Source organism: Haliotis rufescens, unplaced genomic scaffold, assembly GCF_023055435.1.
Source record: "Haliotis rufescens isolate VD_foot unplaced genomic scaffold, xgHalRufe1.0.p SCAF_21, whole genome shotgun sequence".
NCBI classification, from domain to species: domain Eukaryota; kingdom Metazoa; phylum Mollusca; class Gastropoda; order Lepetellida; family Haliotidae; genus Haliotis; species Haliotis rufescens.
In genome coordinates this window covers 9,085,423-9,098,552 of record NW_025963902.1, presented here as the reverse complement: position 1 = coordinate 9,098,552, position 13,130 = coordinate 9,085,423, and the positions used below count along the sequence as shown (strand labels likewise).

The following is a 13,130-nucleotide window of genomic DNA, read 5'->3' as shown; positions in this document are numbered from 1 at the left end:
TTTTGTTTTCTTCATGGCGATTTATATTGTTTGGTTTGGGCTTTAAAATTCCATTTGCAAGGAAAGACAACTCTACACAAAGATTTTTTTTAGGAGTTATCTTTCCTTGCCTAAATACGTCATGGTTATTTACTGAGGAGACGACAAACCTGGTGTTCTGCCCATTTTAAAAGTAAGATGCTGCTGAGAAACATGTTTTTGTAGTCGTGGTGCAAAGACTACGCCAAATTTCGTTATCTCCACGAATGGTTTCGTCTTGACCTTGCACCTAAGGTTGTCAAACATTCATTAATAATGCATGTGTGTCATAGACCCTGATTAACTCCTTGTATCTCCTAATTGATTCCTCTCGCTCCGTGACAGAGGTGTAAATCTGGTTAAACTTGTATGACTGCTCATTCCACGGCTCCGCGCACACTCACACGGGAACACAGGACGGCCTCGTGGATTGTTCCTCCAGGGTCTTGCCGTCCTCTTGGGTTAAACATTGGCCAAACACATGTCTAGTCGATGTGCCCGATTGTGCTCGATTGTGCCCGATTGTACCCGATCTGTTGGGAGTCCCTCAAGTATTCGTTCCTGTAAACTCCCGGGCAAAAGAAAGTACACACTTGAAAACTTGATTTGACCAAAACATTGCAAACGTTTTGAAAACATTTCTCGGCTGAAGACACCCGCCTCCGTGGTCTAGCGGTAGAGCGTCCGCCAGAGAGCAGAAGAACCGGGGTTCGATCCCCGGCCGCGTCATACCAAGATGACGTTAAAAGATGGTACTTGTTAAAAGATGGTACATCTGGTGCTTGGAATATAGTAGCTAAAACAAGGACTGGTCGGCTAGGAGTCAGTATTTTTGTGCAGAGTTGCGTCCCCTGGGCACGCCAGAAACCTATGATTGTTGGTTCGAATCCCTGTTCGCCCCGATTATGTTTTTAGGTTTGTCAGCACCATACCCAGGCACGTTGGTTTCACCAAAGTGGTAAACGTCTGGGACCTGCATCACTTCGGGCTTTCCTCCCACATTAAGCTGACACGCCGTGATATAACTGGAAAACTGTCAAAAGCGGCGTTCAACCCAACTCACTCACTCACTCACTTTTTGTGTTTACAATATACAACTTTTGAGGTACATTCAAACATGATCTTTCTACGAAGATTTCAAAGAGCGTCATGTGACTCTCCCGCCAGGTATAGTTTGAATACATCGCTAGAGACCGCCTCCGTGGTCTTGTGGTAGAGCGTCCGCCCGGAGAGCGTAAAGGTCCAGGGTTCGATCCCGGGCCGCGTCATACAAAAAGACTTTAAAAGATTGTACTTGTTGTTACCCTGTCTGGCGCTCGGCATTAAGGGGCTAAAACAAGGACTGGTCGGCTCGGAGTCAGTATACTGTATCTGAGTGGGGTATTCATGTTAAACTGTGGCATAGTATCTCAGTGAGCTAGCACTATAAATCGGCATCAGTCCGGACTAGTACAAGCAGCCACACACACACATACACGTACATGCACGTCGCTATATAAGTGCAATAATCTTGGACGCGACGTTAAACCCAATTTCACCTCACCTCACCTCACCTCACCTCACCTCACCTCACCTCACCTCACATCGCTAGAACTAACTCTCACCCACTCAATAAGACACATTTTCAAGAATACCCCAGGTAATCGATGATTGTAACCCTGCTTTTAATGTCGAGTTTAGAATTTTCTCATCATGACACACAGGCATTTCCCATACATTTTAACCGAATGCCGTACGTCACACGCCTCTTGCTCAAAGGTTTGATTAGGGTAACAACATGCAAGGTCTTCGTAAAGTTTTCAAATTTTTACGGTGGACATGTGGATGACGAAAATGATGTCCGATGCAATTCCCTATTTTGACTTGTACCGTATGTTACCATGTTTTTCAGCTGAACCATTAACTTGCCTTTGCATGTGTTTGTGACGGGTGCCACCGTGGAGCATGATACTCTAACCTTTAAACCAAATTCACTCACTTTGGAAATTAAAGTGATATAAGATGATATCACAATAAACATGTTTAGGGCAACATTGCAATGTATTGTCATGATCAGTGTGTGACAGGCTTGTCAATATTGTTTAATAAGATACACATTTTGCCAATTTTAACGTCAAGGAAAATAACTCTGCTCTCCATTTAAATCATTATGTCTGTTTTGAGCAAACAATAAAACGACCAATAAGAGGTGCGTATACCATATGGGATTAAACTGGATATGAGTGTACAATATGCTTGTACAAGGCGAGTAACGGGATTGGGTGGTCAGACTCTCTGACTTGGCTGATACGTGTCATCATTTCCCAATTGCGTAGATCGATGCTCATGATGTCAATCACTGGATTGTCTGGTCCACACTCGAATGTTTAACAGACTGCCGTCATATACCTGGAATATTGCTGAGTGCGGCGCAAAACAACAAACAAACAAAGAAAGCATATGGTGCACACCCGTGGCGATTCCGGGATGGAATAGGTCCCTAGCAACAGCGTGGATAGTTGCTCACAATATCGATCATTGGATAGTCTAGACAGACTCTATCATTTACAGACCACAGTCATATTACTGGAATATTGTTGGGTGCTGAGTGCTGAGTTAAACATTAAACATACAAAGAAACAAACAAAACCATCACTTATGGGTCAGATCTAGAGGAGATGAAGTACAAGAACCATCGTTCCATTAACAGAACTTCCTTGCAAGGAGTGTAGGCGTTGCGGTTGCTTTAGAACTCATGTTGCGCTGTTTGTAATGTTACTGTGATTTGTTTGTTTTTCGCTTCTGACAATCTCTTTGAGGATGTCACTTCTTCCAATCTATGTTTAGGGGAGGGTCACTTAAAGAATACTAGGGGCGATGGGATAGCCAAGTGGTAAAAGCGTTCGCTCATCACGCCCAAGACCCGGGTTCGATTCTCCATAATGCACAATGTGTGAAGCCCATTTCTGGTGTCCCCAAAAGTGATATTGCTGGAATATTGCGTAACATGCGTAAAACCATACTCACTCACTCACTCACTCACTCACTCACTCACTCACTCACTCACTCACTCACTCACTCACTCACTCACTCACTCACTCACTCACTCACTCACTCACTCACTCACTCACTCACTCACTCACTCACTCACTCACTCACTCACTCACTCACTCACTCACTCACTCACTCACTCACTCACTCACTCACTCACTCACTCACTCACTCACTCACTCACTCACTCACTCACTCAAGAATAATTTTTTATCCGACATCGCAATATTGAACGTTTCGAAAATAATTCAATTTATAACACGTCCAATGCATTTTCCTTCAAGTGCGTCATCACGTTATCAGAACAATCTCAAAATACTACTTGTTGAATGAAATGTTGTTTCGTAATGTACGTAAACATGATTAAATCTCGGCAACAGAAATCAATCCTCAGCCTTTGAGAGAGGTCATACCGCTACATCCGGGTAGTAACAAGGACGCGTGTCAAACTTCCTTTTTGTCAAGTGCGCAACTATTATTATCGCAGTGATTAAGTAGTAATAAGTCAACTGAACCACTCATTTTGTGACCTTCACATATTTGCATATCTGGGAGGTCGTGACAGCTAACGTATCACAGCACATCAACACCACCAGATAGCCTTTAATAGGCTTGTTTTTCGATTTGATACTAAGGATTTTGATTACACACGCACAAGTTTCAGCCTTGCAATTTAGCAGATTAAACATCTCGTCTTTGTATTGACCATAATCTAATAATGCAACACTAAGTGTCCATGATTGATCGAACTATTGGGTTAAATAACATCGAACTGCAGTGAGTAAATTCATCAAATATTCATACAACGTCGATATAGTTATTGGAATTAGAGCTGATACATGTGGTATATTGACATCTGATTGGCTGAAGCTCTTCGGGTGCCCGGATCGGTGGGAACGGTGACACACGCGGGTTGACATTGTCTCGCGGAGGGTTATTCTTGGGTCTATTTTAATGGGAGACATAAATACAATAGCAAAAGACAACATGCTGAGTGTGCACAGCAGGGGAGGGGCGTGGCGTATGAATGTCACTGAGTAAAGAAACTCCGCGTTAAGATATAGTGCGTGGATGTACGAAGCAAACGCTTAATGAGTAGGCCTTGTTAAGTCAGAAGCCGATCTCAACTCCGACGCAGGAAACGCTGTAATACTTATGAAAAACCTACTCAGACAGAATGTATTGTTTACGTGAGTTGCAGCCGAGGTAGGTCTGTTATGTTCTCGCTAATGTTCTTAAAGAATGTATACAGTATAATGTGTTTTATGAATAATTATTCTGATAACAATAATACAAAATGTATTTGTACCGTGCTAAATTTCAAATCCTCTCCTTATGTTCTAAAAGGATGTTTAAAAAAAAGAAAAAAAAGAATATAACATAATAATACAGGAGAAACATGGGAAATATGCAGACCTCGCTTTCGAAATGTCACGCTTGCATCCCAAGTACCAAGTTGTCTGACTCCCCATTGTTCTCGGTGCCTTAGGTTTGGTACTTCCCAATCTGTTGACTGACATCGGGAGAGTACCCGGGTTTGTTGCCAGGAGTACAGCCCTTCTGACAATCTGGGTAGTGCAGAAGGCTGCAGTGTTGGGGAATCTTCACATTCTCCGAAAAGTTCTGGGTGGGTTCGACTAGGCAGCGCTTCCTGGGAGAAGTCCCATTCGCTGTCTGGGCTACGTGTAGAGGGGGCAAGAGCCCTGAGCTGTTGACGAGCCTAACCAGCCTGACTGTGCCAGGAGCACCCAAACCCTCTTTGCTACATTTTTTATTTAAATCTGTACATACTAATAATATTCCACACACTATGTGTATGCTGAAAGTACTACAAAATACATAGATATGTACAACTATACAGAAAAAGCTGTTGCAATTAGATTGCAGACAGTAGTATTTCCAGAACAGAAAGGTCTTCAGGTAGCACTTGAAAGAGTCCAGGGAAGTTGAGTCTCAGGTTGACAGGTAAACTCTTCCAAAGAACCGAAGCTCCATTGCTAAGGGGTCTTTGAGTAAAAGATGTAGTGGTAGTGGTTTGACAGTGTCGTTGATTTGATCCAAGCTACAAGCGACACAACTAATGATAGGTTCTAGATAGAGAACAGTTATTATTAAATGGAGTGTAACAGTGGTAAAGATGTGTGTCTCTAGCACACACACACACACACACACACACACACACACACACACACACACACACACACACAGACACACACAGACACACACACAGACACACACAGACACACACACACACACACACACACACACACACACACACACAATTTGTCTATATCTCAGCGTTTAGTAAAACAAGAAGGAGCTTCACAATTTGTACCAATTGAGAATGGAACTGGGGTCTTTGAGGACCAAACGCTTAAGCCACAGTGACTACTTTAGTTATTGATTTTCAGTGTTCCAGTTTATCACTATTTTACCATTTACGCCCAAGGGAATGTTTTTCTGCACATTTTTTAGACTGATTAATCTGATTGATTTGTATATTTACATTCATTGCAGATAGATGGGATATGATATCATCTTGTATGCTCTTACATTAAAACAAATATCAAAAATATTTTTGAGATTATGTCTTGTCCTTGCCAGGGTTACAACTATCATTACAAATACGATGTGATGTTTAACACGGTGATGTTGTGCTGATAGAGTAATTTGGCTTCCGTCTCCTATTCCTACTTTTGTATATACCATACATTGATTAACCTTGACCTTTCGAGTGGCGGATGGTGGTGTAGAGCCCGTAGCCGTAAACATTCTGTCGCTTTACAATGTTTGTTTTATAAATATTGGCCTAGTTTTCTCTTGGTCCAAGTTATACAGAGCTACTTGATGCTAACTGCAATGCTATATGAACTGCAACAAATATCCGGGTACCACACCATCAACACAATTACAACTTCACGTCTACCCTCCACTGCTACAACCACCCTCACAATTACACCTCTACTGCTACAACTACATCACAATTCGTCTCTACTGCTACAACCACAACCACTACATCACAATTTCACCTCCACTGCTACAACCACCATGACAATTACACCTCCATGTGTACCTCCACTGCTACAACCACCATCACAATTACACCTCCACTGCTACAACCACCACCACAGTTACACCTCCACTGCTACAACCACCATCACAGTTACACCTCCATGTGTACCTCCACTGCTACAACCACCATCACAATTACACCTCCATGTGTACCTCCACTGCTACAACCACCATCACAATTACACCTCTACTGCTACAACCACCATCACAGTTACACCTCCACTGCTACAACCACCATCACAGTTACACCTCCATGTGTACCTCCACTGCTACAACCACCATCACAATTACACCTCCATGTGTACCTCCACTGCTACAACCACCATCACAATTACACCTCCATGTGTACCTCCACTGCTACAACCACCATCACAATTACACCTCCATGTGTACCTCCACTGCTACAACCACCATCACAGTTACACCTCCATGTGTACCTCCACTGCTACAACCACCATCACAATTACACCTCCATGTGTACCTCCACTGCTACAACCACCATCACAATTACACCTCCATGTGTACCTCCACTGCTACAACCACAATCACAATTACACCCCCACTGCTACAACCACATCACAGTTACACCTCCACGTGTACCTCCACTGCTACAACCACAATCACAATTACACCCCCACTGCTACAACCACCATCACAGTTACACCTCCATGTGTACCTCCACTGCTACAACCACCATCACAATTACACCTCCATGTGTACCTCCACTGCTACAACCACCATCACAATTACACCTCTACTGCTACAACCACCATCACAGTTACACCTCCACTGCTACAACCACCATCACAGTTACACCTCCATGTGTACCTCCACTGCTACAACCACCATCACAATTACACCTCCATGTGTACCTCCACTGCTACAACCACCATCACAATTACACCTCCATGTGTACCTCCACTGCTACAACCACCATCACAATTACACCTCCATGTGTACCTCCACTGCTACAACCACCATCACAGTTACACCTCCATGTGTACCTCCACTGCTACAACCACCATCACAATTACTCCTCCATGTGTACCTCCACTGCTACAACCACCATCACAATTACACCTCCATGTGTACCTCCACTGCTACAACCACCATCACAATTACACCTCTACTGCTACAACCACCATCACAGTTACACCTCTACTGCTACAACCACCATCACAATTACACCTCTACTGCTACAACCACCATCACAATTACACCTCTACTGCTACAACCACCATCACAGTTACACCTCCACTGCTACAACCACCATCACAGTTACACCTCCATGTGTACCTCCACTGCTACAACCACCATCACAATTACACCTCCATGTGTACCTCCACTGCTACAACCACCATCACAATTACACCTCCATGTGTACCTCCACTGCTACAACCACCATCACAATTACACCTCCATGTGTACCTCCACTGCTACAACCACCATCACAGTTACACCTCCATGTGTACCTCCACTGCTACAACCACCATCACAATTACTCCTCCATGTGTACCTCCACTGCTACAATCACCATCACAATTACACCTCCACGTGTACCTCCACTGCTACAACCACAATCACAATTACACCCCCACTGCTACAACCACATCACAATTACACCCCCACGTGTACCTCCACTGCTACAACCATCACACCTCCACTGCTACAACCACCATCACAATTACACCCCCACTGCTACAACCACATCACAATTACACCTCCACTGCTACAACCATCACAACTCAACTGCTACAACCACCGTCACAATTACACCTCCACGTGTACCTCCACTGCTACAACCACCATCACAATTACACCTCCACTGCTACAACCATCACACCTCCACTGCTACAACCACCATCACAATTACACCTCCACGTGTACCTCCACTGCTACAACCACCATCACAATTACACCCCCACTGCTACAACCATCAACACAATTACACCTCCACGTGTACCTCCACTGCTACAACCATCACACCTCCACTGCTACAACCACCATCACAATTACACCTCTACTGCTACAACCACCATCACAATTACACCTCCACGTGTACCTCCACTTCTACAACCATGCTTGTCGTTAGAGGCGGTAAACGGGATCGGGTGGTCAGGCTCACTGACTTGGCTAATGCACGTCACCCTATCTCAATTGCGTAGATCGATGCTCATGATGTCAATCACAGGATTGTCTGGTCAAGACCATCGTCAAATAGCTGGAATATTGCTGAGTGCGGCGTTAAACAACAGACAAACAAACTACTGCTACAACCATAACCACTACATCATCAACACAGTTACATCTGCCAAGTGCACATCTACAGTAGAGAATAAATTAAAACGAATCTAACTCAAGTCTGGAAAGAGTTGTCAAGTCCAGATTGCTTCAGGTCTAGGAAATTAATCCCTGTCTGAGCTCCAGTTGGATTTTATTATATACTTTGAAAATATACATTTTTTATATAAGATAACTTTATTTCGTACACTAAACGTTTGTCGTCCTCTACATATACAATCAACACCAGTAAACTAACATCACAATAATAGCTGTCACGCGCATCTACACTAAACCACCGACTGAACCGCAGCTGTCGCGTGTTCATAACATCCGATTTTTATCACTACATCTAAAACTGATGCGACTACTTCAGCGCAATTACGTCTGTAACACAACACAGAATTCTCTAGTTTAATAATGGGGCACGGCTGGCCCAGTCGTCAGCGAGTCGCTGTGCAGAGTTGCGTCCCTTGGGCACGCCAGAAACCGTTGATTGTGGGTTCGAATCACGGTTCACCACGATTATGTTTCTAGCTTTGTCAGCACCATTCTCGTGCTCGTGGGTTTCACTGAAGTGGTAAACGTCTGGGACCTGCATCACTTCGTGCTTTCCTCCCACATTAAGCTGACACGCCGTGATATAAATGAAATGCTGTTAAAATCGGCGTTAAACCCAACTCACTCTCTCTAGTTCAATATTGTCTTCATAACCCATGTCATGTGTGCTGTCAGTTGCTATTCAGATTCCATTACAACAACTAGGTTTACCTATTGATAGTAGCGGTCAGGTGTCTGAGGCGCTACAAGTCGCTGCCCTTTAATTTGCAGGATCCGCTGCCCGTGTTAAGTAATTCAAGGACAGTGTTTTTCCACAACGTTGCAACGCTTGTGGTTTAACCAACGTGCTAAAATGGAGACAAAGCTCCAAGGTTAGCAGAAGAAAATGGATTGGAGTAAGTGATTGAGTGAGCATGGTTTTACGACGATTTTACCAATATTTCAGCAATATCACGGCGGGGGGACACCAGAAATGGGCTTCACACATTGTACCAATGTCGGGAATTGAACCCGGGTCTTCGGCGCGATGAGCGGACTCTATAACCACTAGGCTACCCGACCGCACCTACATGGATTGGAATTTAGCGTACAAGGAATGCCTGTGGCCCCGATCTTGTTTCTATAACGCCGTGATATAACTGCAATACTTGTCAAAGCAGCGTCAAATTTCTACTTGCTTTGACTGCTTTGTGACAATTATCCTAAATGTAACAACTCGCTGTAGATGCTATTGTCACTGAACCCGGTGGCCAGGCCTTGCGAGGCATGGGTGGCCAAGTCCTCAATACTGAAGCGTGTCGGGCAGACTAGAAACCTATGATCGTTGGTTCGAACCCCTATTGTGTCTTAACAAAGTAACACCACGTACGACTGTAGTATATCCACGTGGCAATGTGAAGAGTTATGTCCCTGCCGTGAATAGAGTTCAACTGGTGTTATGTGCTGGTTCAATGGTCGATCAGAACCAAACCCGCGCCCCTGGGTTTCCCCATAGTGGTCATTGTCTGAGACCTGCATCACTTCTGTCTTTCCTCCACATGAAGCTGATAAAATTGGCACAACTAGGCTGATATACTGTTTAACTCACTCACTCATTTAATTTATTGACAATCTAGATAAACAAAATTATTTGTTTGTTTGTTGTTAACCGCCGCACTCAGCAATATTCCAGCTATGTGATACAGTTTGTAAATAATCGAGTCCGGACCAGACAATCCAGTGATTGACATCGATCCACACAATTGGGATATGGTGACTTCCATCAACCAAGTCAGAGAGCCTGATCACACGATCCCGTTAGTCGCCTCTGACAACAAGCATAGGCGCCGTCTACGGCAAGCATGGGTTGCCGAAGACCTATTCTACCCGGATCATCACGGCAAGCATGGGTTTATGAAGACCTATTCTACCCGGATCTTCACGGATGATTAGCAAAACGAAGGCACTGTAACCGATGTCCTTTCATCAGTTACAATGGCTAGTTCTGCTTGTTTCCTCTAACTAGAATGGTCCTGATTCTAGCTGTGCACCGGAGATAGAACACTGACACCCCGTCCAGCTCGCGACAGTCCAGTAACGTCATGCCCTGTGATGTCTGTGGAGGTCATCGATGGGATGAGTATCAGTAGAAGGATGTTGGAGAAGATTTATGAGGAACTCACCGCCTGTCGCATGTAACTCCAGTACCACAGAGGATGGATCTATAGAATAGTGTTTAAACTGTATACTGTTACTTCAGTATTTGGTGTTGCTGTTCAGTGTCACAGAGTGACAAAAACCCGCGTCTGTCTTAGGCAAGATGATGTTTTACTTCCAGTGTGCACATACCCGCATTCCAGTTCTATTGTTTTAACCTATCCGAGGGCGACTATGTGTCACGATGAGCTTCTTAAGTTAACCTCGATTTTCATCACTTCGAAAATATTTTTATTATTAACTTACTTAACAATACACTATACACGATGACTGGGTTGTATTAATGTGAGCGTGTGTTTGTGTTTGTGTGTGTGTGTTTGTATGTATGTATGTATGTATGTATGTATGTATGTATGTATGTATGTATGTATGTATGTATGTATGTATGTATGTGTGTGTGTGTGTGTGTGGGGGGGGGGGGGGGGGTTCTGCGCGTGTGTGTGTGTGTGTTTGGTATGCGTCTCAGATCAGCATCACTTTGTGTTGTGCTACTACATTTACCAATACGTCATCAATAAATTAAAATTATATTCAAAGTGGCTATTTACCCAACTCACTTTAAATGTACGAGATCTGCCGTGATATAAAACACTGCATGTATGATATTGGATATCATATGAATGATAGAGAACGTCATACATTTTATTTGAATATAACAACCTACATATGTATGACATAGAACACTATATCAATCATATATGACTACGAGTACTGTGACAACACTTGGAGCCTTAACAACCATCGTCAAATGACCTGACCTGTCTCATTTGAATATGTCGTATAGGTCATTTCCTTCAGGCCACAGGTCAAGCGGGAACGGTTAAGTATGCGGCACACGTAAACTCAAGGGCTCGCGCATTAATTTCCGGGCGCATTAATTTCAGGGGTTTGTACTGACATTAATTTGTTGACGCATTATTTTCATAATTTCAGTGTATCTATATCCTGTCATTTCTAGCCAGTAAGTACTGTAACATTGTACGAGTGCTGTCACTAACTCTAGCATGTGTGTTAGTACATGAATGAGTACGCGACAGCAATACGGTCTTGCCGAGAGTTAGACACGGGAACACCCAACATCGGAAATTCTCATTTTTGATACTTAAAACATTGACAAATTACTTTTATTTACGCAAGTGTCCATTTTCCACACTTAAGCATTTCCCGAACACGACACTATTTTGATAAATGCTTGGTTTTAGACTGGTATTATCGTCTAGTGACGCCCGGTTCGGTCGCCTAGGTTCAAGAACTGCAACGTATATGTTCAAGACACCACATCGATATTGTTTTAGTTTTAAAAATCAATCAGGTATTGATTGATTCATGTGTAGTGATGAACTATCGTTGCCATCGTGTGATTGACGCGAACCGAATCATACCCAACAATTACATAAATAGCAGAGACGAGGAGAGTCGGATGACACTTACAGTAAGTGTAGTATATTTCATTTCCTCTTAACGATGTTTTGATTCACATTGGCTATGTTACATATATATGTATAATTACACTTTATCGGGGTATTTAATAAGCTAATTTGATGGCCCATATACAGTGACTGTTCCCACAGTACCAATAGGTATAGTCGAAGGTAGGACATGATTGTGTAACACGTATACTCACATAAACATACCATCATGAATATTTTAAAGCGATTTTCCGTATCTCCCATGATAAATGCTTTCGGTTACCATGATCTTCAGATGATTCGATAATAGGCGGGGCGGTAGGGTAGCCTAGTGGTTAAAGCGTCCGCTCGTCACGCCGAAGACCCGGGTTCGATTCCCGACATGGGTACAATGTGTGAAGCCCATTTCTCGTGTATCCCGCCGTGATATTGCTGGAATATTGCGAAAACCATACCCACTCACCCAATAACAGGCATTAGGCGGCGAAGAACTAAATGGATATAGTCCCAGGTACGATACAATTGTTTAAAGCCCAAAGTATGTGATATGGGTTGATTACATCGCTGAAACTGACGTTAATCCATACTCACTCCTCCACTCAATAATAAATTTGCCATAAATACCCCGAGCAATGGATGATTGTAGCCCTGTTTTTTTATGACAAGTTTAGAATTTACTCATAGTGACACTACACCCTATAGTTCGATACATTGTTTAAAGCCCATCATATGTGATACGGCTTGAATACATCGCTGGCCCTGCCTTTAACCTTACGCACTCAATAATACACATTTTGAAGAATACCCCATGCAATGTGTGATTTAGACTAACACGTAGTCAATGAAAACAGGACTTAATTTTTTTTTCTTCGAAAGAACCTTTCCTCTTCTGCTGTTTTCATATGGAATGTGGAATCAAGAAAACTAGACTTGGTTAGTTTGATCCACACTTGTCTAGGCTTTTAGTAAAAATAAATGCATACAAAAATATAAATTCCACAGTCATGGTGCAGAAATATAAAAATATTTAAAACATTTAAAAAAAAAAAAAACTTCTTTTCTTCG

General features: G+C 43.1%; 2 protein-coding genes across 5 annotated transcripts in view; both read left to right on the top strand.

The window, feature by feature from the left end:
- Positions 1-13,130, top strand: part of LOC124150822 (nitric oxide synthase, brain-like) — a 257,074-nt gene that overhangs the window by 178,673 nt on the left and 65,271 nt on the right. Inside the window, exon 1 of one of the 4 annotated variants that reach the window (XM_046522903.2) lies at positions 4,041-4,254. The exons of 2 other annotated variants lie outside the window; for them this stretch is intronic. The gene's annotated coding sequence lies outside the window, so the exon portion shown is untranslated. Of the gene's footprint in view, positions 1-4,040; positions 4,255-12,058; positions 12,089-13,130 lie in introns of those variants that run through there. One more of the 4 variants, XM_046522904.2, reaches the window with a different exon arrangement.
- On the top strand, positions 6,266-8,212 carry LOC125382954 (agglutinin-like protein 3). The gene has a single exon (XM_048401333.1). It carries the CDS (start codon positions 6,266-6,268, stop codon positions 8,210-8,212), a length of 1,947 nt encoding a protein of 648 aa, XP_048257290.1.